Here is a 27,239-nt window from a genome sequence, read left to right as displayed (position 1 = left end):
CTGGGTCATCACAGTTGACAAAAAGACCACTTGCCTTCTAGCCCTAGGCCAGGGATTTCAATGGTTGTGAATTGCTCTTGTTGATTGCTTTGGTGAATCGCTCCTGCCCTTCCCATCAGGCTTATTATGCGAAAACAACATTCTTTCCCTTACAATTCCCCCCTGTACGCCCGGTCTTGCGAGAACGTAATAAAGAGTGCTTCACACCGCATCCTGTCTGAGCTATGGATAATTGGCAACTGAGCGTTTCTCACATTTTTAATTAGTGAAATGAAGATTTTCCAGCTCTTCACTAAAATGCAACCATCTTGGGACTAAGGAGCTGCTGTGAATTATTGATATCAATGCAAAATACAGCATTCTGGGAGAAGATTTGAAGCATAAATTATCCAAAGGGCATTCAGCCAGACACAAAAGAAAACTTTCAGGCTGCAATATGGTCAAGTCACTAGAAATGGGAAAGTGAATCCTTAGTGGTACTAAAGGTGCTGGAACTGAGTTGTGCTGCTCATCAGAGCAACACCTTTGGGCCCTGAGCTGCCACAGCTACAGCAGTGCTCAGCCATCACATCTGCAGCTGCTGCTTTTCCGGGTGGGTTCCCATTTAATTGCATTCCCTGCCCAGCACTGATGCTGTGAAGACAGATGTCTGTTTAAATACATGGAAAAGGAAAAAAAATCCAGCCTTCTTAAAGGAAGAAAATAATGCTCCTGAAAAGAGATGCTACTTACTGCTGTTACATCTCTGAAGAACTGGGTGGGCTCTCCAAGACCAGCCACAGACAACAGAGGAGCACTGGCAGCTAATGCTCCAGCCACGAGGTTTGGGTATTTCATCCTCATGTAAGCGCTCAGCATTCCTCCATAGCTGCCACAGCAGAGACAAAGAGTTACTTCCTTTAACAGACAGTTTATAACAGAGTAACTCAAAAGTTCAGGCCAGCATTCGTAGGCTCACCTAATCCAAGGCAACAAGAACCTGATGGATGTCTAGTAGATGCCATCCTCATGTAAAAAGATCGAGTTATGGTCAATGAGCAGTACACAATGTGTTCTTACTGGCCCATCCCCAAACATTCACACCAACTCCAGTGGGAACAGAGCAGCCCAGTTTGCTTCTGCAGCCAAATGTAAATTCTGCCTCAGTATTTAACTCTGCACCTTCAGGAGTGTGTCCTGAGGGCTTCAGTGCAGAACCAAGTGGGACTCGAGTGAGGCTGTCACTGTTCAGTGTGGAAAGGAGACACATTTTGCATACAGGATTATAAAGACTAGCTAGGCTCTTAGCAAAGGGTGTCCCTGAACACTACAGGATATGCAGCCCTCTCTAGTGCTGGGAAGTGGAGTATTCTCCCTGGGCACCCCAAATAACAGCTGCATAGATGATCAGCAGAGATATAGGGAATGGGAGACATTAATAAATACCACAATAAAACTCAAAGCCACCTTGGTAGCTTCAGTTTGAGGGCCACAATCTGCAGATACATCAAGGGTTGCTAGATAAACCCCAGGTGACAAAAGTTATTCATATGCTGATGTCTGTGGAGTTACTCTGTGGTCACTCTTGGGAGTGGCAAATGACATCCCCAAAACACAGGTAACACCCAGTCTGAGTCTAAGCTTACAGGTATTCAAGTCTCCCTCCCCACCACCCCAAGTGGTTGCAGTAAATACCATTTCACACATCACCCACATGTAATTTCACGTTAAAGTCTGGCAAAGTTATAAGCAACAGAAGAGGGTTTTTTTTTTTTCTCCCATGGGAAATGCTGTGCCACTCCAACACTGCTGGGTTTAGTGCTGTTTGAGGCTGCTCAGACTCAACTCTGATGTACACACACGGAGATGCAGTCTAACATGCAGCCCAGCCAGCAGGTTTTGCTGAATCCCTCTCTCACCTCCCCATCCCAGGACAGCTCCTGGCCCTTTTTACATTAGCTACTGGCTCGATAGTGACAGTACAAATACCCCTGAGATCTACAGTCTAGTCACCACCACAGTGAGCTGAGAGTTTAATGATAACAATCAGGTCAAATGCTTGTAATCTCACTCCAACTAAATTAGAAGCCCTGTACTTGGTGGAAGCCTTTTAAAGGGAAGCATGGGGGGGGGGGGCGCGCATTCAAGAGACAAGGACATCGCATCGACACAGCTGAGCTGCAACCGAGCAGCAGGTTACAGAGCAGAATTATAAAGAAGCCTACAATGAAAATGGCGGGATGTTGTTAAAAAGGCTGTGTTTAATAGAAAAAATGGGTGGCCTCTGGAAAGAATATTTTACCAATTATTAGTTTTTTGTATTTCTAATGTAAAATGTTCTTACTCTGCAGGAGCAATTTCCCATTTTCTGCAGTTCTGGCTGACTAGTACATTGAAGATACCTAGAAACATCCTAGGCAGTGATTCTTCTCCAAAGCAATTGCAAATGGAGACTAATTCTGGATGGGAGAGCTGATTGAGGGGATCTGGTAATGAGCTCTTGGGAGCTGAGGTACAGGCACACCTGCTCTCCATTGGATAGCTTAAAGGTCTGCTGTTGGAACTTGCTTGAGAGCCAAATAGATCTATGGGAACAGCATGACTGTGACAAGATGCAGAAAAGGGAAGAAGCACACACAACCTTTACCTGCCTCCAAACGCAATGACAGGGCAGTCTGCAGCACCATACTGCTGCTTAAGCTCAGTAATTAGCACTGCGTAGTCAGCGAGGGCTTGTTCCACGGTAAGCAGAGCAGTCTTCTTCAGCTGCGTTGACTCAAGTCCAAATGGAAGAGACTTCCCATAGTACCTCTGAAAGGAAAGAGGTGTGCTGCAGAAATGCTGGTGTCAAGAACTCTGTTCTCACCACAGAACTGGGATAAGTGTGCACAAACAGTAAGCGATAACAGAGCACGTGGTGTTCTCTAACTTGTTTGTAACTGAGGAAGTGCCTTGTATCCTGCATCTGATAAACACAGACTTTCAGGACGTATCCTGTAGAGGATGGACAGTCCATGACAAATGACTTCAGTGGGTGCCAAGGGGGCCCTCAGCACACGTCTCTCTCCTGAAATCCCCAACTAGAAAAGGGAACAGGGTAATCTCTTCATGCATAAGTTGTGGAATACTAGATTTAATAGAGTGGTGTGGGAAAGGTTGGCTTGGGACTCTGCAGGCTAGGGAGATTACATATTGCCCAAACAAAATAACTCTCTAGTCCAGCATGGAGTTCAAGGCCTGTGGAAACTACTTACAAAAGCACTGGTCTAATGCAAACACACAATGGCATAGGTTTTACTGAAACTGTAGTCTGTATCCTGGATTGCTGGTAGGCGCAGTAAAAAAAAAATCAGACGCCATAGTTAAATAAAGAAAAGCTGCTACCATGAGGAGAAAGCGTACAGCTGGTATACCTCAGCTTCATGGCAAGGGATGTTATTTTTCCAGACCTGCAGAAAGTTGAATTCGGTAACACCGAACAGAACAAGGCTATAGTATGCATAATGACTAAAATACTCACATGCTCAGCAAAAATCACAAGTGCTTGCTGTTCCTCTGCTAATTCAAATATGAAGTCAGAGTTCTGAGCAAAAGTCCAGATGTCACCTTCATTGCCAGTATAGAAAAAGATGGGTCCAAATCCTTTCTTCCAGAACTTTGCTGAGTGAGACAATTGACAGAAGCAAATAAAAAAACCCCAAAACCACAAAAAACTCAACACATGAGCCTGAAATGACTATACTTTCGGTGAGTTTGGGCAGGAGCTTAGCAAGGAAGAACTCTGTGAACAAGCTGATCCCTGAGAACCTGAGTTGAGGCATAAAGGCATTAGAAAGAGCAGGCTACAGAAATCTCTTATCTGAGCAGGAGTAAATAAGAGCTTCCATGAGATCAGTACATGGCCTGGAACTTCTACTTCTGCCTGAAAATCCCTAAAATCTCAGTTCTGCAAGTCATTTGGAAACACCTGCCCTCAAAAGAGGCATTTCCAATTTATATCCCTTTTTCAGCCCAACTCATCCCAAAATACTTGCACAGATCACTTTTCCCACAAATGAACATTAGGGCATAACCTGCATCTTTCTGCGGCTCCTGCTGTGATGTATAAGGTAGAGACAAGCTGTAAGTGACATATCATAGAATGGTTTGAGTTGGAAGGGACCCTCAGAGATGATCCAGTTCAATCCCCCTTCCACGGACAGGGACTTTTTCCACCAGATCAGGTTGCTCAAAGCCCTGTCCAGCTTGACTTCGAACACTTCCAGGGACAGGGCATCCACAACTTCTCTGGATAACCTCATCCACTATCTCACATCCTCATAATAAAAAATTTCTTCTTTATGTCCAGTCAAATCCACCCTCTTTCAGTTTAAAACCATTGCCCCTTGTCCTGTCACTACAGGTCCTGGTAACAAGCGTCTCCCCACTTACTTATAAACTCCCTTTGTATACTGAAAGGCTGCTAACAATGTCTCCGCGGAGGCTTGTCTTCTCCAGACTGAACACCCCCAACTCTCTCAGCCTTTCTTCACAGCAGAGGTGTTTCAGCCCTCTGACCATTTTCACGGCCTCCTCTGGACCCACGCTGCCAGGTCCCTGCCTTTTTTGCAGAGGGGGCCCCGGAGCTGGACACAAGGCTAAAGGCAGGGTCTCACCAGAGCAGAGTAGAGGCAGGGAATCCCCTCCCTTGACCTGCTGGCCACACTTCTCTTGATGCAGCCCAGGATATGCTGCTGCTGATATGCTGATATACGTTATATATGTAATATACACATATATACCTCATGATATATCTAGATATGCTTCATGATATATCATGATACGCTTCATCCTCTGATCTGTTTATAGCTGAAGGCAAATTGAGACTGGCAGGACAAGCTGACCCATGATGTCAGTACTTGCTTATCTAACAAACAGTTGCTTTAATGCTTGCTGACTTTAACAAACATTTGATTTTAACTTAGTCTTAAAAGGCACAGGAATTAAGAGGGATAATAAATAGCTTTCTTCAACAACAGACCCCCAGTTAAGCGTTGATTTCAACACTCCGGGTGATGTGGCAAAGGGACCCTCCAATAGCAGTTGTCCTACGGGTGCTGCTGCAGCACGTCACATAAGGTCATTTCCATTGACAGAGGCACCTGAATTTAATTCTTGGCATTATCAACACAGACTTGCCAAAGCAGGATTTGGCTTGGAAACGGGTTTGAAACCTTTCATTAGTGAAACTGCTACTCTTCATTGACAAAGAGGCTGATTCTCTTTCTATGTTGCATTTGCTTTGGGTATCAGGTAGGAAATGGAAGTGCTACATACTCTGGCTTTTCTTCTGATATGCTCTGTGGCTCCTGGAGAAAACAACCATTCACAGGAGCCAAAAACAAACCAGATGGGTTGCTTAAAAAAGTATCTATTTTTAGATTGAAATCCTGGGGAGCTGCCAGCTAACCTCAAGACAGTCAGATGCCTGGTTGTGAAATGATAGTCTCCTTCAAGTTCTTGCTGATGATGTGAAAAGTCACATATTGCACAAGAAGCAGTAGAGGGGAATGGAACTACTCACAGGAATTTTGAGTAAGAAACTATTTGTAAACCAGCAGAACGGCAATGTTAATGTTTCGTTTCTCACAAATATTATTTGGCTCTGCCCAGGACACTCAGATAAAACATAACACTTTAAAAAGAAAATAAATAAAAGTTATGCAATGCTTTAAACCAGGTGATCCCAAAATTCTGTTCAAAAAGAGCCACTTAATGAGTGAAAGTTCTGCCTTGGGTGCACTATCAAAATTCACTGGTGTTCCCACATCTTTGGGCTGAAGTGATCCATGAATTCATGCTTGATGAAACATGTGACTGCGTGCAGGTGCCGGTAAAGCTGTGGAGTAACCAGTGATTGCAGAAGGTGAGATGCTGCATGTGACGCCCCAGACGTGAGCAGTCTGTGAGGCAGCAGCAGGCAGGTGCCAGGCTGGGCAGCGCCCTGAGCTGATGCTACTCACAGCTTCACCTTTGTTCTCTCTCTGCAAATCTCTCCCCGATTTCTTCAAGCAGGCAGGACTGAAAAACATCTGACACCGGTTATTGAAATGGCTTTCTTTTTAGTCACATGCCGTTTAGAAAAGCCTCCTCTCTCTTACTGCCTGTTGCACAGAAAATAACTCATTATTTGGCTAGAAAGGAAAACAGGCAGCTTCTTGCTGGAAGCCCTCATTGTTCAGCACGGCTTAAGCTATCGATAGCTGCAGGGTTTTAAATAATGCAAAACACTGATCCAGGGGGAGTCATCGCCACTCATAAGAACAATGGGTACAGAGTGCAACGTTAGGTCACTATTTGTTTTTCCTGCTGCATTCAGAGCACCAAGTTGCACTTGCAAGAGATGCTCTGGCCTGCTGAAAACACACATGCACAAAGCCAGCCCTGGTCCAAGCCTAACGCAGCTGCTGCTTCCAGCCTGCTCTCGCTTCAGAGAGGCCGTTCCCCACACCGGCATCCCACACCCCGTGGCCAGACCAACAAATTGAAGGGAAGGAGAGGAGGATACAGACAAGGCTGGGGGCAATGACTGGCTCATGAAGGGCTGGCACTCAGCTCAAACTGACTCCTGGCTGCCCAGCACAGCTCTCTGAGTACCAGATGGAGAGGCTCTCTGCCTCAGTGCAGGAGCAGTTATAGCGAGAAATACAGCCCTGAGCCATAGCAAGGCACTGCCACGGCCATGCCACGGGAGCAGCCTGGCCGCAGCGCCCCCTCCCGGGACCCACCTGAGACCAGGTACCGCTGCGGGAAGGTCTCGTTGCCACACGTCTCGAAGCTGAAGTGGTCCCGCACCTGCTGGAAATGCCGCTCCTCCAGGTCCGACCCCGCTGCCCGGGCAGCTGGAGGGGGAACCGTCAGCGCCGGGGAAACCGGCACCGGCACCCAGTACGGCGCAGCCCAGCCCAGCCCAGCCCAGCCCCGGTAACTGGGGCCCAAGGGAGCCCGGGGCACCCATCCAGTGCTCCCCAGGCCGGCTGGGGGTTCCTGCTCAAGGAAGCGGATTCGAGGCCCCGTCCAGGGCCCAGGGCAGCCCGCTGGCGGGGGGGGGCGCAGGGCAGCCCGCTGGGGTGGGGGGGGGGCGCAGGGGGGGGCGCAGGGCAGCCCGCTAGGGTGGGGGGGGGGTGGGGGCGCAGGGCAGCCCGCTGGGGGGGTCCCCACCCGTGGGCAGGACAGGGGCGGTTCGGGGCTCCAGCCCGGGACACCCACCGGGAGCGGCGCCGGCCGGCAGCAGCAACGACGAGAAGATGAGCAGCAGCAGCATTTCCACGGCAGCCACCCCCCCCGCCCCGCGCCCGCCGGCCGGTCACATGACCCCAGAGCTCTCGCATCACGTGCGACTTGTCAGCCGCTCACGTGACCAGGCGGGCGCCATGCTTACCGAGGCACCGCCGCGTTGCCTGAGAGGACGTTCTCTCAGGGCCGCCTTCCCTGCCCAGCCCGAGGGTGCTGCTGCAGGGGCTGAGGCAGGCGGGGTTGGGCCGGGCGTCGCCTCCTGGTCCCCGTAGAAGGTGCAGGGAGCCGGGGCGGCGCCCTCAGCCCAGGCCCCTCAGCACAGCCCCCTCAGCGCAGGCCCAGGAATGCTGAGGCAGGGCAGGGTGGCTGTCAGGGCTCTGTGGTGGTGGCTGTCAGGGCTCTGTGTGCCCCTCTGAGGGGACGGGAGGTGCTTCACAGCTCCCCGCTGTGCTGCCGGCCGTTGAGGCAGCAGGTGTGCTGTCTGTGCCGACTGGCCTTCACGACTCTGCCGGGAACCCGGCGTGGGGGTGAGGAGGCTGGAAACCAGCGAGGCTCAGGGCCGGCGCTAGGCCTCCACACTGTCCCCACAGATCTGCGGGGAGCCGCTGGGCAGGGGACGGGGTGTCTCCACCCTGACCTCGCTGCTGGCTTCTGTTCTTCAAACCTCTGTAGCTTTTGCCTCTGGGTGTTGAATTGATGCTGCCCTTCGCAAGAACAAGTGGTGGTACATCAGGTCCCCTCCGTGATGTTTTTGTGTGAGAAGAGAGAGCTGGGGAGGAGTGAAAGCCCAGCCAGCTCACAGGGGCCATGCCAGCTCAGCTTAGTACCCAGTGGAGATGAGGGAAGTGGGAATGTAGCACAGGAGGGAATCAGGGTGAGGACCCATCTCTCTGGTGAGGAGTGGTGGGTGAGAGAGCAGCAGAGGAGAGGAGGTCTGGATGATGCCCCTAAGCCTTGGCAGGAGGATCTAAGTGTGTGACAAGACTGGAGCATGTCCCCATGGTGGTGATACACTGGTGGCCCTGTGGTTGGGCATACTGGGGAGAGAAGGTGCTTACGCTGCTCTGAGAGCAAGTCAGGAACAGCATGAAATAGTTTAATGGGTGATTTCTCTAGGTTTTCAGTTCCAGAGGGAGGCCACAGCAGACACCCCAAATGGCATGTGGCCTTGAAGGAAAAGATGAATGGAGAAAGTTGCACTGCAAACTGGGCAGGGCTGAACCTGCTAGTATGGCTGAAGTAAACTCAGCAGTACCTATGATCTAGCTTGATCTTGTTATGCTAAGTGCTGTATAAACATACAAAAAAAGGCCTGGTTTTACCCCAAAGGGTCAGTACGCTGTCATCTTATTCAAAATGTTACGGACACTTTACAAGATGTCTGTCTGTGAATGTCATAGAAGTTTATATTTTATAAAGGAAGGGGTTTAGCTTACTGAAGACCAAAGGAGCTGTGACAGGAAGAAGATTTAAAGGATGTGATCATGGGTGGGAAGCTGCAGAAGCAGCATTTTCATGTCTACTATTACCATATGCAACCACACAGTGGCAACCACAGCATGGGAGATGGGTCTGGTCAGGCGGTCACAAGATAACAAACCCAGGTGGAATCAGATCCAGCCTGTCTTTGTGTGATGAAAAAATGATACCAGACTGAGAATTCATGAGTGGCTTTGGCCAGGGCTTCTCCAGGACTGATTTTGTATTCAGGTTCCCACCCGAGGAGGTACAGAGATCCTGCCTACTTCTTGCCTGAAACTTGCATAAGATTTATCCCTGGTAGTCTGGTTACTTGATTGAAAAAATGTTTTTAGTGCATTAGGACTTAAACAGTATTATGCTTTCTTTATGAATTTAATAGAATGAAAACATTAGAGGAGTTCTGAGCAATATTTCAAGTACATTATTTTTTAGTTAATGTCCTGCACTTCTCAGGGTAGTGCTTTCAGTAAAGTGTCATTATAATTAAGACTTTGAAATCCCTGATTTTTTTGGGGCTGTCATTTTTAAGACTGTTTTGGCTTGATGCTCCTGAACAGGTTTATTTCTGTGAAGAGTAAGGCTCAAGCAATTTTCTTCCCACCTCCCCAGAGAGGAAAAGGCTGTGACATAGGAGGCTCTTCTACTTCATAAACCACTGTATAATCTTCAGACGTCTTAGTTGAAAATGTGAGCTGATACAAAGAAAACTAAACACATTAGTAGGAAATGGTTTGCTTTTGCAGTGGAAAGGAAAGGCTGGAACTGGTCCTTGGAGCGGATCTGGTGTGGGCTCAGGTTGAAGGCTGTGCTGCACACAGCAGGATTAAGATCTTATTTTTAGACTACTGCTTACCTAAATTGTCTTGAAGAGCTTTGCAGAGTTAGGCTACAAGTAATGGTTGTGAGGTGTGCAAACCAGGGCCTTAAGGGAAGAAGAAAGAAGAAAGGATTTCTACTCACTGCCAAGCTTTATGAAGAGGTTAGGAAAATCCATGAGGTGACATTGGCAAAGACATTTGTCCTGGGGTGAGGAAAAAGTTTTTCACCAGAGCCTTTTGTGTAAACTAATCCTAATAAAATAATGCCCTTAAAAAGGCTCTTAGTATCTTCAGAAATGAAAATACTTGCTGGTGGATGGGACAGGATCTGAAAAGAGAAAGAAATAGTCTGGTTTTGTCTCTCGCCTGTCAATAATACTAAATGTATCCAAAGATACTAAACTGAGAAAGCGAGTCTCTCTCTCGTGGTACTTTCAGACCGTCAGCCCTGGGCAGCTCCAGCGGGACAAGCTCCTTCCAATCTCCACCAAGGTGGGATAAAAGAGCAGGGGGGGTGCTTGGAGTGACCCCTGGACCAAACAGTGCCATCCTGAATTTGTATTTTGTCCATTTAAAATTATGTAAATCCTTCTTCCATCTGCCCCAGGTTAATTGTTTCTAAGTTCCTCTCTGTGAAAGTGGAGAGATCAGTCACGTACTGAGCAGCAAGACCTGTGGCATTGTGCTGCCTTTCTGGGGATCAGTTTCTGTTGACTGTGTCAGCTAAAGAATGGCTGGTGTAAAGGTCCCTTTGTCCTAGCTGGTGGAATGGAAATGGAACATTCAAATGTATTGAAAATAGGAAGAGGGGTTAAGCGTATAGTCAATCATAAACAGCCTTGCACATAGTAATTGTGTAACTTCAGTTTCCCTCTTTGGAGGAAGTAGTATCTATGTATCTTGGTTTATAAAAATTCCCAGAGCACCTTTGAGCTCAAGCAATAACTCTTACATGCTCAGAGGCATCCCCAGCAGGCCTGCACTGCTGCTTAGCTCCTGGCTCTGAGGGCCAGGAGCGGGGTGGTTTGGCTCCGTGGGTGGAAACTCAGCTCCCTGATGAGCCGTAGCTGAGACTGAGCGCTTCAGTGTTCACCTGCGTAACTCCTGAGTGTTGGCCAGACGAGAGTGCAGCCTCCCTGACTTCTCTGCCTGCTGCCATGGTTCCTGGTAGAGCTGCCTGGCTCCTGTTCTCCGTGCTCCTCTGGCTGCTTGCTGGGACTGCATGAAACAGCATCGAGACTTGGAGCAGTCTTGCTGAGAGTGAGGATATGGTGTATTTGGACAGTGCGTCTTCTCTCTTGCTTTCAGCCAACAGCCTGGGAGCATTCTCTGGGACAAAAAAATGCAGCTTTATTTTGGAAGAGGTCCCTACACTTCAGTATATGGAGCAAGTGGGGAAAAATACAGAAGGTGGTCAAGGATTCGAAAAGGGGGGTGTTGGACATTGGCCTGTGTACCGCAGAGGCCAAAAAAGCAGTGGAGGTGGGAAGCTGGCCCTGTAATTGCAGCAAGGCCAAGTTTACCTGGTCACTCGGTCTTGTGTATGCTCAGGTCGGAGCTAGGAGATGAGGCACCCCCTCCCTGATGGGGTGCTTGTCATGGTCCCTCCCAGGCATGGGTTTGTGCTGTTGGGCAAAGAGCAGGACCAGGCAGCTGAGCCAGATGAAAAATAGTTTCTCTTTCCTCCTGTTGAGTTAATTTTCTGAGGGATTGGTCTTCAGATCTGGCTCACAAGACAGTCAGTGCAGAGGCTGGTGCCAGCACAGGGTGGAGGGCAGGGGGAGCTGAAGCAGGGGAAGGTGCGGCCATGCCTTCGAGCGGCAGCTGCATTTCTTCTGGATTGCAGAAATGGCGTAGCCCAGGAAAACGCTGTGGGACAGGTCTCAGCTCGCAGAGGATGTGATGTGGAGGGCTGCAGTGTCTGGCTGGGAGAAGGCCTCCCTGCAGAGGTTGTGCTTACCCTAATCTTTTTTTAGCCTGGTCGTCATGAGAGGAAAGGTCTGACCTTGCCTTTTGCTGCTCCTATCCCTGTAAAGTACTGGGTGGGTGTTCCCGGGGCTGTGCTAGCTGGTGCTTTGAGCCAGAGCTCAGCCCGGTGGCACTGGAGGTACAAAGAAACAACGTCCCTGAGGAGCGCGGGGAGCTGGGAGCGCCGTGGTGCAGTGCTGAGCCTCGGATGCAGGAGGCATCGTGCGGTTTGTGCCAGCTGGGTGACCAAGTGCTAACATCAGTCCGTGTGCAGGCTTGCCAAAGCAGAACATGCATGTAGTGTGTGAAATGGTGTTACTGCACCAGCCTCCTGATAAGATTCTTTAGGAAGTCAGGTTTGGTGACACAGTGACCTTCGTGAGGCATTTAGCTGAGGAGTGACGTGGCTGTGCTGCTGCAGCGGCGTGAGCTGCCGCAAGAGACCTGGGGCTGGGCCTCGCAGAGCTGGCCAGGCATCAGGCTGGCTCGGGCTGCCACCTTTGCTGTCTGGACCAGCACCTCATGGGCTGCCAGGCCGTGGCTCTGGACACCGCAGCCTCAGGAGATGTCACGATCGGTGGGGTGCACCAAATCTGCCAGTGGCACTTGGTGGGAGGCTGCTGCCAGGACCCACAGCTCCACACTGCAGGCAGGAGTGGGCATGAACTAGAGGGACCACCTGGCTGCTTTGCAGCCTGGGGAGGGTGTCAGCGAGGGTGCTGGTGAGGGGCTCTGCCCCCCAGAGATGGCACTTTCACTGTTGTCTTTTCTTAACCTGAGGAGTCCATGCACTTCTGGCAGGTGTTCATTGCTGTGAATTTACTCTGCAAGCGACGCCTCCAAATCCAGTTGAGAGTGGGGCATGGTTGAGCCGTGCGTGACAGATTCAGTGCCACTTGACTGTTGTGTTTTGCAGGAGGTCACAGTCCCTCTCGGAGTAAGGTTCAGGGATGCCAAAAGCTAAGAGTGATTTTCATAAGCCAGAAAATGGGAACTTGCCTGTGGGCAAAGTGGGTGGGCTGGTGGTGACTGGGGTCCGTCCCTGCCATGAGTGGCTCATGGTTCAGAGCAGTTGGTGGGTGGCTCATGGTTCAGAGCAGTTGGTGAGCACCATGTTTTGCAGGCAGGAGAGGTGAGGCTGGGGATCTTCCTGCACATGCTGCTCCTGCTGGAGTCCAGGCCTCTCCTGTTTCTGCACAGGGTGCAGCAGATCCCATGGCTTGGGAGTGTGCCGAGGGACAACATGTCTGCCCCTGCTCAGGCTAGCAGGCAGAGATGTTCTAAGTCCTCAGGGATGTTCGAGGACAATGTCCTGGATGCAGCTGCTAACGGGTGCGCATGGCCAGCACAGCTGTGTGGCAGGCTGGTGGGAGGGGCAGGCGTTGGTGTGGGACAGGGCTCAGCAGCAACCTCAGGCTTGTTTAAAGGACCAAAGTAACCCACAGTGCCTGTGGAGTGACACGTCAACCAGATTTTTCCTCCTCTAGGGTATGAGAAGGGTCTGTGCACACAATTTCTCAAGCTATTGTGGCAGGACCCAACTCTGTGGTACTTTATTCAGTGTCAACAGTCTCCTGGTTGTCCCACGTTGTCCTGTGTTGGCAAGAGGAGCCACAGCAGGTATTTTGGCAGACGTGGGCAGTCCCTGTGCTGACCAGGGTCTCTCTTCAAGGGTTTCTTCCAGTTGGGTATGATGCTATGCTGTTCTTGGTGTGTCAAGAAGGTGCAAGCTCCTATCAGAGCCTCTCCCACTGCTGGACCTTGTGGCAGCTGCTCTGGGGTGTGGAATCTCAAATGTCTGCTAAAGGCTGAAGCATCCCGTGTACTGGGAGCACAAACAGGCTCTCACTTCCCCACATGCTGCCTGTTTTCACAAAACCATGCACCTCTGAGGTCTTGACCCATCTGTCAAATGTGGCTGAAATGACAAATGAGCCCCAAAATTGTCCAAGGCAGGACAAACAGATGGAGGCAGCGTGATTGCACAAATCTTTTCTAGAAGATACCCTCCAAGGAGCACAAAGGGAATAAATGTCTTGCACTGCATTGAATGACCTACAGAGTGATGTCAGGCTGTGCTTTGGAGAACGCAGTGTTTCTATGAGTTTGGGTCTGAAAAAGGCAGGTGCTTAGACCAATTCAAGTCTCTCTGTGTTCCTCTTTGTTACCCTGGTCTGCAGGCCCTGCTGGGGGTCCCAGGGGTCCCTTACCCAAAGGCAAAGTGGCTCTCCCATCACCAGGGCATTCACTGAAATGCATCTGGGCCCCCATCCCTCCTCAGCAGGGATTTTCCATATGCTGGACCTTTTCTGCTTGGCTGTTTTGCACCTGCCAGAGGCTCCTCTTCCAGCTGATGTTTTGGGACCAAATTGGCTGTGGCTGTCACACCTGTGGTTCTGTCAGTGATCTTTCAACATTTACCTGCAGAGACCTCCATCATTTGGGACAGGCAGCTGTCACCCCACAAGTTCCTGACGGGGTGGTATGGCTGCTGGTTGGCTTGGAAATGCCCAGAACCACTTGGTGTCCTGGGCTGGGCTTCACATGAGAGGCTTGACTGGCTGCTCAGCTCCTCCAGGGACACTCTTTGACTTCATTTAATTATTTCACTGACAGCAAGCACACAGAAAAGAACATCCTTGAAAACCTCCCAGGGTCCTTGATAATCCTGAAGTGATTGAAAGCAGGAGTGGAGGAGAGTGTTGCAAGCCTCCATCAGAGCGGAGTTGCTGCCTGATTGTGCTGCCACAGACATGTCAGACCCCCTGCTCCTGCCAGCTGTGCCTGGGGGCCATGGGCATGCTGGCCTGGGAGAGCTGGGGGCACCAAGGAGGCTGGGAGAGATGATGGCATTGTTTAAGGTCTTGCCAGAGGAGAAAAGCACCTGGACAAGAGAAGGAAATTCTTAAAAGAGGAAATGTAAGTGGCACTTACACCTGGGTCTTCTTGTGGTTTTCTGCAGAGTAATACAGGTGCTTCTCAGCCATCAACACTGTGAGGTTTGTTGCTGGCACTGTTTCTGCTTGAAAGCAGTGTTCCCGGTGGGTTGCCCATCTGGTGTCCATTTGCCTTAATGATGTGGACACTGGGGCCATTGAGGCATCCGGCTGGTGTTGATGGGGCTGCTTGAGTGTTATTCAGTTGGACTGGGCTTGAGCACAGGGACAGCACCTCTCTGCTTTGACACCTGCTGATGATCACTTGATAGCTCGCTGATGATCTTCCCTGCTAGCTGTAAGAGCAGGCAGCTGCTGCTAGGGCTGCTCTGCGTGCTGCTTGTTGCAGGGAAGATGATCCATGCTCACAGGTGAGGCAGGATGACATAGCAGGGTGCTCTGTGGAGTTTAGCTGGTCACAAGCTTGCCCAGGTGCATCACACAGCCTGTGAAGGGGTGTCTGTGTCTTGAGAGAAGTGAAAGGGGAGAACGGAGCTGGGGTTCTCCTCTTACCTTAGCACTGAATATGTTGCTCTTGATGGACATTGTGGAAGGAGGAGGCAGGAGGGAGATCAGGGAAACCAGGATAGCTCGCTGGGCAGCAAGATGGGCCAGCCGTACCTGAAGTGACCACACTGCAGTGTGGAGAGACGTGCCTGGGACTGACACCAGAGTAACTGGGGATGCATCTGCATCCTAATGTGAGCTTTCGGTCACAGGAGCTTCACCCCACAAATGGACTTGCCTGGCTGACCTGTTGGTTTTGCTGAGATCACTGACACATCTGCCCTGTGAATGGAGTTGATTTTAGTCCCTGTTAATCCCTTTCACAGTTTCCCCCAAAGGAAATGGAGCCATGGAGCTGTGGGTACCCAGAGCACAGCCCAGCAATGCCAGTCTGCTGACAGGCGCCTGATGCCATGTGCAAATCTGCTTGTCCCCACTGCATTTGTGGTGTTGGTCGTAAGGAAAATGTGAGTGAAATTACTGTGTTCAGTTTTGGGCCCCTCACTCCAAAAAGGCCATTGAATGACTCGAGCGTGTCCAGAGAAGGACAACGGAGCTGGTGCAGGGTCTGGAGCACAGGTCTGATGGGGAGTGGCTGAGGGAACTGGGGGGGTTTAGTCTGGAGAAGAGGAGGCTGAGGGGAGACCTCATGGCCCTCTACAACTCCCTGAAAGGAGGGTGCAGAGAGGGGGGATGAGTCTCTTGAGCCAAGGAACCAGCGCCAGGACAAGAGGGAATGGCCTCAAGCTGCGCCAGGGCAGGGTCAGACTGGCTCTTAGGAAGGATTTCTTTGCAGAAGGGGTTGTTGGGCGTTGGAATGGGCTGCCCAGGGCAGCGGGGGAGTCCCCATCCCTGGAGGGGTTGAAGAGTCGGGTTGACCCAGCGCTGAGGGATCTGGTGGAGTTGGGAAGTGCTAGGGTTAATGGTTGGACTGGATGATCTTCAAGGTCTTTTCCAACCAAGATGATTCTGGGATTTCTGTGATATGGTCACTGATTTGAGGGAGGAGTTTGTAGCCCCAAGTTGCAGAGTACATTTGTGTCAGGTGTACTTGTGAGTACACCTGGGCGGGGCAGCTGTGCGGGTTGCTGCTGCCCTGAGTCTCAGTGCAGTAACTGCCCAGCCAGCTGCTCTCAGGTCCTGCGCTGCAGTGGAAGGACACTTCTGAAGATGGTGTCTCATTGTACAGCTGCATCTTAGCAACTGTGTTTACAAGATCGAAGTCAATGGGCAGTAAATATTCTAGGAGCCATTAAGAACCTTAACAGCTAGTTATGTCTAAATGTCTTTCTGTACTAGAAAGTGGCTTTGAAACTGCATCTTATGTTGTGATCTGCAGTACCTACCTTTCATGTGGTGAACATGACCTGTGGATATCCCAGAGACAAGGGATTTCTGTTGCTTCCCTCGTTGGCGGTTGTCATGGAGGAGTATGAGGGGCTTGAAGACATCATGTCTGGGGCCTTGGGGAGATGTGGTCAAACCTTGTGGTCTGTAGCAACTAGATGTTGCTCTCCACATGTCAGTGCCCCGTGCCAGCTCTGATGGGGGGGGGTCTACAGTGCTTCAGGGGAAGAGGGTCTGTGTCAACCATAAAATGAAGTTTCCTGGTGTATCCACCCAGTCTTCTTTGCTCCACCTGATTTTGTTCTTATTGGAGGAAACTACCCTGGCTGGTTAATCCCTCTGCAGAGGGGATTTAAGGACCCTCACCCAGGAGAGCCTGTGTGGCTGCTTCAAGCATCTACCCTGCAGCCTGTGTTGATGCCTGGGATAAATGCTGCTCCTGGTTCCATGTACCTCCAGCCACGACTGCGTGGGGCATCCCCAGGGAGCCAGCAGGGCCGGAGAGGAGGGCAGGGGGCTAACTGCCTCTTCTTGCCTGCACCTCTCCCTGGCCCCTGCTGTTCGGTGGGGACAGGAGTGCTGTGGAGGGGACAGAGGGCTGAGCATGTGCCTCAGTCACACGTTGCTGTCCTGGGAGCCCTGCCCAGCTCTGGAGCACACCGGAGTCACTAGTGTAGCACAGATGTTTCTGGCTGCCCAGCTCCCTTGTTACCAGCTGCATTCCCCAAGTCCCAGCTGCCTCCTGCTCCTGCATGACCCAGGTTTTTGTTTGTCTTATCAAATAGCCTAAATGAGTTCTGGGTGCTCTTGTAGCGGGGTTGCTATAACCTGCAGAGCACGTAGCAGCGTTTGTATTGATGGAGAAATGCTGTGGTGCCCATCACACAGGTGAGGGGGTCGCCCTGCCCCACGGGTCCATGGAGAGCTGGGGCGCATGGTGGTGGGTGCTGTGTGCACCCTTACAGCGGGGATGAAGGGATGGGATAGCAGCTGGGAGAGGAGGCAAAGCTGGAGGACAGGTGGAAAGACTTGGCCCACCGTCAGGGATGGAAATAGGAAGTTCTTTCTTTCCTCAGGCTGGGATCACGAGAGCTCTTCTGGCGTTGTGCGAGTACTGGGACATCTCGGTGCCAGGATCTGTTGCCATTTAACAGTCTGGGGTCTAACAGCGGTGTCCTTGTGAGACGTGCGGCACGTCTGGCCTCTGCTCTGAGCAGCCTCAGCCATCATCCGGGAGCCAGGGCAGGGCGGGGGGATCTAACTCGGCCGGCCCCGGTCCCAGCATGGGGTGGGGGAACGCCTGCCCTAGAGGAGGGTCCGAGGGGGGAGGTAGTTGGGGGTTGCCTTTGCTGACTTCACGGAGGAGGTTGGGTGTGGGGCAGCGGCTGCGGGGCTGGACGCTAGACACAGCGGTGCCGGGGGGGGCAGCTGCCCTGGGAGCTGCGGCCCTTTGTCCCGGGGGGGGCCCTGCGGGGGATGGGGAGGGGTGTCCTGGGGAGACGGGGCCTTGCTTTGGAGGGGGCCGGGGCACGGCGCGGGGAGGTGCATCGCCGCTGGGGCGGGCGGGGCCGAGCCGGGCTGAGCCGAGCTCACGCTGGGGGAGCGGCGGTTGTGCCGGGCCGAGCCGGGCCGGGCCGAGGGCAGCGCGTTCTGCAGAGCCGGGCCCAGCGGGGCCGAGCCGGAGCGGGTGAGTCGGCGCTCGGGCCGGGCGGGGGGGGCTTCTCTTCGGGAGCGGAGCCGCCGCCCGCGGTCCCCGCTGTCCCCGGGCAGGCTGCGGGGGAGCCCGGGCGTGCCCGGTACCTCTGGCACCGAAACCATGGAACGAGCGAGCTGCAAGGCGACGCTGTTTTATTCTTAAGCCCTGCTGGCTGCCCTGCTCCCTCCAAGGGATAGAGACCGAGCTGATTCTAGTCCCAAGAGCCTGCTTTGCGCTTTGTCCTAAAGCCTCCTGATAGGAGCGACTGAGCGGGCAGGGGATGGGGGAGAGCTGGTCCTGAGGCTGATGGCGAGGGGGAGCAGCTTTGGGACGGAGCGGTTTGGTGGTTCTCCTGGCCTGGGCCGGTCCTGAGTGGAGCCAGAGGTGGTTTCTCAGCTGCTGCCCCCAGGACCTGCTCGGTGGTCCATGGACACCAGTGTCTCTAGTCTTAATTTGGAGAAGGGCTCTGGGCTTTTTGGAAGACTACAAGAAACAAGTAGATCCCAAGGGGTGGGGGGGTGGGGGAAACAGAGTTGTGCTTGGTGTGGAGTTCTTAGGCAATTGGACTGTGTCGCCCTTCCCTACGCCCAAGCAAGTAGTTTCGCTTTGATGCTGCTCTGATGCTGCTTGCAGGTACTGTGCACATGCTGCCTCAGATTGGTTTGCTAAAGGAGAGCTGTGTTTTCAGCCCAGTCTCTGCTCTGCAGAAAAGATCCCTCTTCCCCTGCCCTTTCTTGGTGTGTCTGGTTTGGAGACGTGGATCTGCCCCAGAGCAGCCCTAGGAGCAGGACCCTGATGCGGCAAGGAATGGCTCAGGGCAGCTCAGGCAGGGTTCTCCCACATCTGTGACCAACAGCTCCAGGGTCTCTTTCTTCCATTTCCCTGCCAAGTTCAGCAATTCCAGTGCAGGAACAGTACCCAGGAGAGAGCATGCTCAAGCTACTGGATCCTGCCTTCAGCTTCAATCCCAAATGTATCTTGTTTTTCTCTTTAAAAAAACCAAAACACCCGGACAGCAGGGAAAACTGAGTTGGAGGCTGTGTAAAACCTGCATGCAAAATGTAGGTAAAGCTGTGGGGTAAACAAATGGTAAAAGGCCAGCACTGAGAGGATTGCTGTTATCATGCAAGGTCCGTCACAGCATGGCACGAACCTGCAAGGGGCCAAACAGACACCAGCTGGAGCAGAAGTGTTCACAGTGGAGCTACCTGCATGTGGATGGTTATAAATCACAAAAGTAAGACAGTGCTCCTGTCCCTGAAGAGAAAAAGAATATAAACCTAAGGTGGACCCAGCAGCGAGGCTGAAGGATGCCCCAGGCTGCAAAGCTGGGACATCAGCTCATCACGGGCAGGGCCTGTCAGCACTGAGAGCCCTGCAGGGTCCCACAGGGACCTCGCTGGAGGGTCCTCGCCTGGCCCACGGTCCTTCCACAGGCAGGAGGTAGGGCTGAGTCACTCCGGGTACCCAGCAGCACCTATTTGCTTGTCCTTTTCCCATTGAATCTTACTCTGCTGGGAACGGGTGCTCTCACAGGAGTGTCGCTACTTGCACCTGGCAGGAATGCTGTGTGAGGTGAGTTGTATCTGTGTGTGCAGCATCTCTGTTGTGCTGGTCCACCAGGCAAGGTCCTTGCACAGTAAATCCCTCGGCAGCCCCCACTGCTGGTCCTTGTTGCTGATACACTTGTTCTTTTCTCTTTAAACCATTAGCCCGGTGATCATCAGGTTTGGTGCTTTCTAGGGATGTTTCAGAGGATCCCAAAGCAATGTATAAGCTCATGGTTTGAAACTGGAGGTCCTCTCTTAAGCAAAGCACCTTTCTACAGCAGTTTAGCAAAGCTTTCAGGAGTATGTTCAGTATCTTCAGACTGCACCCAAATGTACCTGCACGTGGGGAGTGGCACAGGAGTTACCTGGAGAGCATGGGGCATAAGAAGTTGTGATTTTTATGCCACCTCCCTGTTTCTTGCTGTATGGAGAAGCTTCTGCTTGTCTGTCTTGTGAGTTCAGAAGCTGGTTTTGTGCTGGGGACTGGCAGCCTGTTGGTTTCCTGGAGTCAGAGTTTAAAATATCGGGGCCTTCAAAGAAAACACTTCAGGGTCTCCTACTGTTCAAATTAAGTCTTTCATAATCTCTCCTAAGGGCAGGTTTTGCAATGGAAACTTTATGTAAAGCAGCAGCCTGGCTTTACATAAAGTAAGGCCATGAGGTTTTGGCTTGGATCACAGTTTCTGAGGCAACTTTCAACTTTGAGCACTGACGGCAAATGCTTTGGCTCCTACCCCATCCGATCTTCAATGTGAGTGCTTAATGCTAGAGGTGTATTTCTCTCACCATGAACGTGAAGTGTTGTGTTGCTGCTATTTAGCAAGCGGTTGTCTGGTGCTGTGCTCCTCCCATGCCCTCGGTGACAGCTGTGGTTAGATAAGGTGCATGTACTGTGGGTCAGCTCCCTGCTGCTGGAGTTACAGTGGGGTGGAAATGGGCCTTGATGTCCTGGGAGAGGTAAGCTGCGCGAACTGTGTCCTCACCAGCCTCCTACTCCTTACTGCTCGGTTGCTGCCAGGGTTGCTGTCTGCTGCCCGCTGACCTCCGTCCTCAGTGTGGAAGTGGGCAGTGAGCAAATGGTGGTGTACCAACCCGCTGTGGGCATGAGCCTGCCAGCTGGGGAGTCTGCTCGAAGCACTGCTGCTCTGCCAGCGCCGGGTTGAGGGCTCTGCAGTGACATTAGGGGATGTGAAGAGCCTGCTGCGGCTCAGCCTGAGCTGGCATTCAGTCTCAGCACATCTGATTCTTGCTCCCTGTGCAGCGGGCCACGCTACTGAGCTGTGCAACTTCTGGCCAAAGTATGTTTTGGAGCTAAAATTTTATGTAGTTTCAAAATCTTTATTGGGCAGATTCATAGAAGAAAACATGCATTGAGAGTTATTCAATACGAATCACTGTATCCCGTCTGTGCTGAGCTGCAAGTGAAAGCCCGGAAGGCGTATGAGCAGAGGCAGGTCTGTGAGCCCAGAGGTGAGGGGCACCCTTCTCACCCCTCACATCTCAGACTTGACAGCCCACCTTGACACTGGCTCATCATGTGGCCTTGAGCAAGTCACTTAACTTATGTTTTAGCTTTAGCTTTTCCATCTGTTAGGAATAGCCAAGACTTTCTGCTTTGCAATAGTGGACTGGTATGAGATAACATCTATATGGAGTTGGGATTGACTTAGGGGCTCAGTCTGCTGTGCTACACTGATAAGAAAATGCTCATCTTGGGTGCAAATCTGTTTCTCTTCCCTTGGCCCTTTGGGAGCTGCTGAGTTCCCCGAAGAGAGACTTTACTTCATTCAGTGTCCCTGGCATTAGCTGGCTGTGACATTGGGTGCAGAGCTCTTGGAAACAGCTTGTTTGCCTTGAGAAGCTGCTTATAACGTGTGTTGTTGTGCAGATACTGCTTGTTTAGATAGCGTTACATGAAGAAATGGATTTAATGGGGGTAAATAATTGATTCATTTCCCTAGCAGGGGTAACCTGACTTTCTGAGGCATGCAGGAGAGCTGGGCAGCTTGTCAGCCAGCTGAAGTTCAACTTCCCACAAGTCATATGGTTTTTAATAAGCCAGTGGTGAATTTGATACAGCAGCTGGTGGCAAGAGGAGGGCTCAGATAGGAGAGGATAGAGAGCAGTCCTGGATGCTTGAGGCAAACTCATCTTGGGGTACTGCCCCCCAGACAGACAAACCCCACGCTGATGTAGCAGGATTTGAGCTCGCTCTCCTTCAGTCCCCTGGGAAGGACTCGTGTCTTGCAGGACGTATCCTGGAGGCTGTCAGAGCAGGGACTGTCTGCACTGCATCTGCACAGCCCAGCTGCAGGGGCTGGGGTGAGGGACAAGTGCAGGGCAGGGATGTGGTGCCCAAAAGTGCTGTGGAGATGCTGAACTTCTGAGAAAGCACTTGCCTGCCGTGCTGAGGTGGGTCCGGTTACCTCCATCTCAAAGCATGGCCTTTTAAATTATTTCTTACCTACTTATCTCATGCAGCCTCTGGCAGGTAGATTACTGTGGTTTTAGTTCCTGTGTGCAGACAGGATGGAGAGGCCCAGCACCCATGGGGTGCTCCCTTGCTGGCCTCTCACCATCAGCAGCTGTTTCATGAAGTAGCTTTTTTCCTGAGCATGGATTAATCTGTTGCAGGGGAAAAAAAAGGTGAACGAACATATCTGTGTTTGCAATTCAAAAACCTCTGCCACAGCTGAGACCTGGAGCCTCAGTCACGTTTCTGATAACACAGAGTCTTGAAGCCAGTGTGTTTTCCTTGCGTGCCTGTTGGTGCAGCCAGGGTAGCAGAGGTGTGCAGTTGGCCAACATGCCAGCGTTGGCCGTCACGCCAGCTCCTGGGAAGATTTGGATGGCAGAGACTGAGAAATGGGCTGGCTGAAATGAGCCCTCTTCAATACCGGTGAATCTAAGAGGATTCGTTACCTCCTGACTTTCTCTGTATAGTGTGAGAGGGGGTGGTTTGTTTCTGTGCATGAGCTGCATAAGGCAATGAAAGCAGGTCTGAAAATGTGGTTTTTTTCGGTGTTGAGAAAGCTTCAAAGCACAGCAGTCTCTGCCAAACCTGTTGAAATAATTTTGCTCTAGCTTTTTGCAGGAGGAGGGCTAAGATACAGAAAATGTTTTTTCTGCCCCGTATCTATGAAAGGTTGAGAATATTTGCTCCAAATTCTTTGTCTTTCATTAATTTGTTTTAAGCTGCCTGGAAAAATCCATCATTTAGCTGCTGAAGACCATAGCTGTAGTGTTGGGGATAAGCCAGCTGGAGTTGATGGGGCTGCTGTGATTAATTTTCCATTGCTGGGAAAAATGTCTGAGATGCTCTAACTGGATTTTGGTTTTATCTACTGGATATTTACTACAGTTCTGCTTTGGCTGGAGAGTGCAAAATGTGCAAGGGGAAATAGAATTTCACCTGGGATGACCCCTCTGAACCAGCAGGGTCCCACACCGGCTTTACCAGGCTGTCTGTCCTCTGCTGGATTCAGGTCTGCTGCTGAGATGCCTCTTGCTTCGGGACCCACCACCACCTTGTCCCCGTTGCCCTGCCCTGCCCAGCACAGGAGTGGCTTGGTCCGACGTGGCACATCTGCAAGGGCTCTGGCAGTGAAAGGGCTGTGAATTATCTGGATAGTGCCCCAGAGGCTCCTGTAAATGATAGAGGGAGAGAAACACATCCAGAATGGCTTTAAACTCCAACAGGGGAGGTTCAGACTGGACATTAGGAGAAAATGTTTCCCAGAAAGAGTGGTCAGAGAGTGGAATAGGCTGCCCAGGGAGGGGGTGGAGTCACCATCCCTGGGTGTGTTTAAGGGTCGTTTAGATGAGCTGTTGGGGGATGTGGTGTAGGGGAGAACTTTGTAGAGTCGGGCTGAGGGTTGGACTCGATGATCCTGAGGGGCTTTTCCAACCTGAATGATTCTGGAATTCAGAAGGCAATTTGGGGCATGTGAAGTCCCTGTTCTGAGTGATCACCTCTTCACTCCGGGGGCAGCTGAGCTGAAAGGCCTCCGGAATATGGATATTTTGGCATGCCTGAACCCAGGGGAAGCTTTGCCCTTCCTCTCATGGTGGATCAAGTGTTAATTAGTTACACTGGAGCCATTCCCTCGGGGAGGCACATGCATCTTGCCTGGCAGCATGAGAGTTAAATGCACTGCTGAATTATGCACGCTTTAAAATTCAGACAGCTGGGGGTCTGCCTGCTTGTGTGCCCACAGCTGGCTGCTGGCTGCTCTCTGCCTCCCGTGGACGTGAAGGCTGGGAGCATCTCTTCCCCATTCTCTCAGCAGCTCTTTGGCTTATCTTTCTCCTTGAACTGTGACCTGCAAATTCGGAGAGGGGAAAAGTGATCTCTTCAGGAAGGGAATAGGATGAATGATTTCTGCTTAACAGAAGGATGATGCTTTGTTTTTGCCATAGATCCTGCAGAGCCTGGAAAACAGAGTCCAAGCATTGCTGAATGGGGAAGGGCATCAGGGCAAGGATGGGAAGCTGTGATGGTGGAGTGAGGGAGGGATGCACAGCGAGGCTGTTTAATATACCTCTGTTGTGACTAAATACAGTGGCTTGTTTATTGGTTAAATAAGCCTGAGTTAAAAAACCATTGCCACTGCTCTCTGGCTTTCCCTGCATGCTGATGTTTCTTGCATATGGCTGGTGCATCTGCGGAGCCTGTGGGCAGCAACAACAGCCCGTGCTCCTTCAGCTGAGGGATTGTCCTCTGCCAGAATGGGGGTGGCCCTTAAATTAAAGACTGGGTTTGCTTTGTTTTACCTCAGGTGTCTTTCAGCTGCTGTTCCTCTCTGCCCAAATGGCTGCTATCAGCAGAAGGGCAAACTAAAGCCCGGAGCATCAAGGGTATTTGGGGCCCAGGGTCGTCTCTCACCAGGTTTACTTCTCTGGAAGTGGGCTGTCTCATCTAAGCAGGTCTCCCTGGTGGTTTTAAGAGTCACTGGAGAAAGACCAGCACTTCCCAAGGAAGACTGATCCCACCTCCTAGGGTATCCTTCTGCGGTGTCCTCAGCACTGCTGGCAGGGCACAGGGTGTGTGTCCCACCTAGCACAGGTGCTTTTGGGTGCTGGGGGTGGGTGGGCATCATCCCTGCAACCGAGTGTCAGAGCCCAGCCTGCAGCAAGATTCCTCTGCCCTGGAGACATGGGTGCGCCCATGGCTGTGCTCCCACCATCAGGAGCCCCTCGAGCATCCCCTGAGCCCTGCAGTTACCGTAATGGCCAGATCTCTGACACCTAACACACGGAGCCCTCACTCTTCTGTTGACAGCTTTAAGCCCCCTGGCAGCTGTAATGCCCAGGATCCCTAATGGACCATGGCTTACTTCAGGTCCCCTGTTTCAGGACAGCTACTGCAGTTGTTTCTTGTGTGCTAGTTTCAACTGAACCCTCTGCTCTGTCTATGCACCTGCCAAAGAACGGCATGGAGCAGTTCAAAGAACTTATTCTGGTTCCCATTTGTGCTCCATTTAAATGTTGAGCAGTACCATGTGCCACACCATGAGAGGTGAGCCCATGGTGATTGTGGTACTCTTTGGGCAGCCCTGGACTTAAAATGAGAAACTTTGCTCACCTGAGAGTGGTTAGTGGGACATGCAGGTGATCACAGAATCATTCAGGTTGGAAAAGCCCCTCGGGATCATCGAGTCCAACCCTCAGCCCGACTCTACAAAGTTCTCCCCTACACCACATCCCCCAACAGCTCATCCAAACGACCCTTAAACACACCCAGGGGTGGGGACTCCACCCCCTCCCTGGGCAGCCTATTCCACTCTCTGACCACTCTTTCTGGGAAACATTTGTTCCTAATGTCCAGTCTAAACCTCCCCTGTTGCAGTTTAAAGCCGTTCCCTCTTGTTCTGTCACTAATCACCTGTGAGAAGAGACCAGCACCAACCTCTCTACAACGTCCTTTCAGGGAGCTGTAGAGAGTGATGAGGTCTCCCCTCACCTTCTCCTCCTCACACTGAACAGCCCCAGCTCCTTCAATCTCTCCTCACAGGATTTATTCTCCAGGCCCTTCCCCAGCCTCGTTGCCCTCCTCTGCCCTCGCTCCAGCCCCTCGAGATCTCTCTCGTGTTGAGGTGCCCAAAACTGGACACAACACTCCAGGTGTGGCCTCACCAGTGCAGAGCACAGGGGGACTGTCACCTCCCTGCTTCTGCTGGTCACACTATTTCTAATCCAAGCCAGGATGCCGTTGGCTTTCTTGGCCACCTGGGCACGCTGCTGGCTCATGTTCAGCTGCTGGTCAGTTAGAACCCCCAGATCCTTCTCTTCCAGACAGCTCCAGCCACACCTCCCCAAGCCTGTAGCCATGCAGGGGGTTGTTGTGGCCCAAGTGCAGGACCTGGCACTTGGCCTTGTTGAAGCTCATCCCATTGACATTGGCCACCGATCCAATCTATCCAAGTCTCTCTGTAGTGCCTGATGAGTGAGTGCTTTTCACGCCTGAGCAACCAGGGTTGATTTGCTCTCCCTTAAACTGATCAAGCCCCTGAGATGTCTGGAGAAAGTACCACCTTCCATCTTGTGTTGCTGTGTACCAGAAGTGGTGGGAAGTGATTATTTGTAAGTGGATGTGGGACCAAAAGACTGTTTGGAGTCAGAGAGGGGGCACAGCAGATGTTCCTTTACTGGCTGGCTGCGGCTGGTTCAAAAGCCTCTGGTCCAGCCCTGGAGACACAGATGCCCTGTGTTGTGTCCATGGCTTTCTACCTCCCGTCTTGGTTGCAGGATGCTGCTGAGTGTGGCTTTTCTGTAGAAACAGGGCAGCAACATGTCCCGCAGGGCTCTCCCCTTCTTATTCCCCAGCTTGATGCAAATATGGCTTTGGGTGAATGTCAGCAAAGAGCCATTTGTCAGGTGCTGGGGAAGGTGCAGTACTCCTGCTCAGGGTGCTTTTGCATTGATCAGGAGGAGATGAAGCTCTGGAAAGACCTGGCAGCTGGGCTCTGCTGGCTCTGCACTGATCCAGCTTCCAAGGGGCTCTGTCCGAGGCTGCTCTGTCCTGCCTGAGTGTGGGCCAGGAAACACCCCTGTCCTCAGCTTCAGAGCTGTGGCACCTTTGCTCTGGACTAATGCTGCGGTAGATGAGAGCACTCGCCCAGCGCAGTCCAGGCTGCAGAGGGAAGGGCAGGTCCACCCTGCCTGTCCCCTCACCCATGAGCTGGCACTGGAGGTCCTGGTGCTGGTGGTGATGCACATTGAGGACTCAGCTGAGAATAAACCCTGAATTGATGCCTAATTAAAGCAGTCGGACTGTGTATCGAAGCAGGCATGTGACAGTGGCTAGCACAGCTCCTGTGTGACAGGGCAGGGGGGCAGCTGGGCAGGATGCTTTTGCTGAGGCAGTACCATGGCCTTCACCTTCAGCCCAGGTACAGGGTCCTTGTGCTCAGGGGTCCCAGGCCAGACTTTCCACTGTGCTTGGGGTCATGACAAGAGGGAGAAATGGTGGGAAATGGTTGTCTCTGGGGCAGCTGTTCCTCATGAGCCTCTAGCTCTGGTAGCACTTGCCCCATTTTGCAAGCTCTGTGTGGGTTAAGAGCTAGTCTTTGTCCTGAAGGGCTGAGAAAAGTCAAGAAGAGAAAGGAGGAGGAAAGGTGATGCCAAGGAGATCCTGGCTGGGGCTGTAGCCCAGGTGTCCTGAATCAGCTCCTTACTGGAC

The 27,239-nt window shown here is 51.8% G+C and overlaps 2 protein-coding genes across 2 annotated transcripts in view; one reads left to right on the top strand and one right to left on the bottom strand.

Annotated features, from left to right (window-relative positions):
* Positions 1-292: 292 nt before the first annotated feature.
* On the bottom strand, positions 293-7,309 carry LOC141932720 (dipeptidyl peptidase 2-like). The gene is made up of 6 exons (XM_074846714.1): positions 7,228-7,309; positions 6,747-6,860; positions 3,500-3,639; positions 2,627-2,790; positions 733-868; positions 293-361 (listed from the first exon to the last, which is right to left on the bottom strand). Exons 1-6 carry the CDS (start codon positions 7,280-7,282, stop codon positions 293-295), a joined length of 678 nt encoding a protein of 225 aa, XP_074702815.1. The 5' UTR covers positions 7,283-7,309.
* A 10,593-nt stretch (positions 7,310-17,902) lies between these two features.
* The window catches only part of LOC141932631 (dual specificity testis-specific protein kinase 1-like), a 33,278-nt gene continuing 23,941 nt past the window's right edge, over positions 17,903-27,239 (top strand). Inside the window, exon 1 of the mRNA XM_074846473.1 lies at positions 17,903-17,999. The gene's annotated coding sequence lies outside the window, so the exon portion shown is untranslated. The remainder of the gene's footprint in view (positions 18,000-27,239) is intronic.

The sequence above is a fragment of the Strix aluco genome, chromosome 20 (genome assembly GCF_031877795.1).
Source record: "Strix aluco isolate bStrAlu1 chromosome 20, bStrAlu1.hap1, whole genome shotgun sequence".
Lineage (NCBI taxonomy): Eukaryota > Metazoa > Chordata > Aves > Strigiformes > Strigidae > Strix > Strix aluco.
The sequence above is the reverse complement of the archived record's forward strand: the minus strand, read 5'-3'. Positions and strand labels throughout refer to the sequence as shown.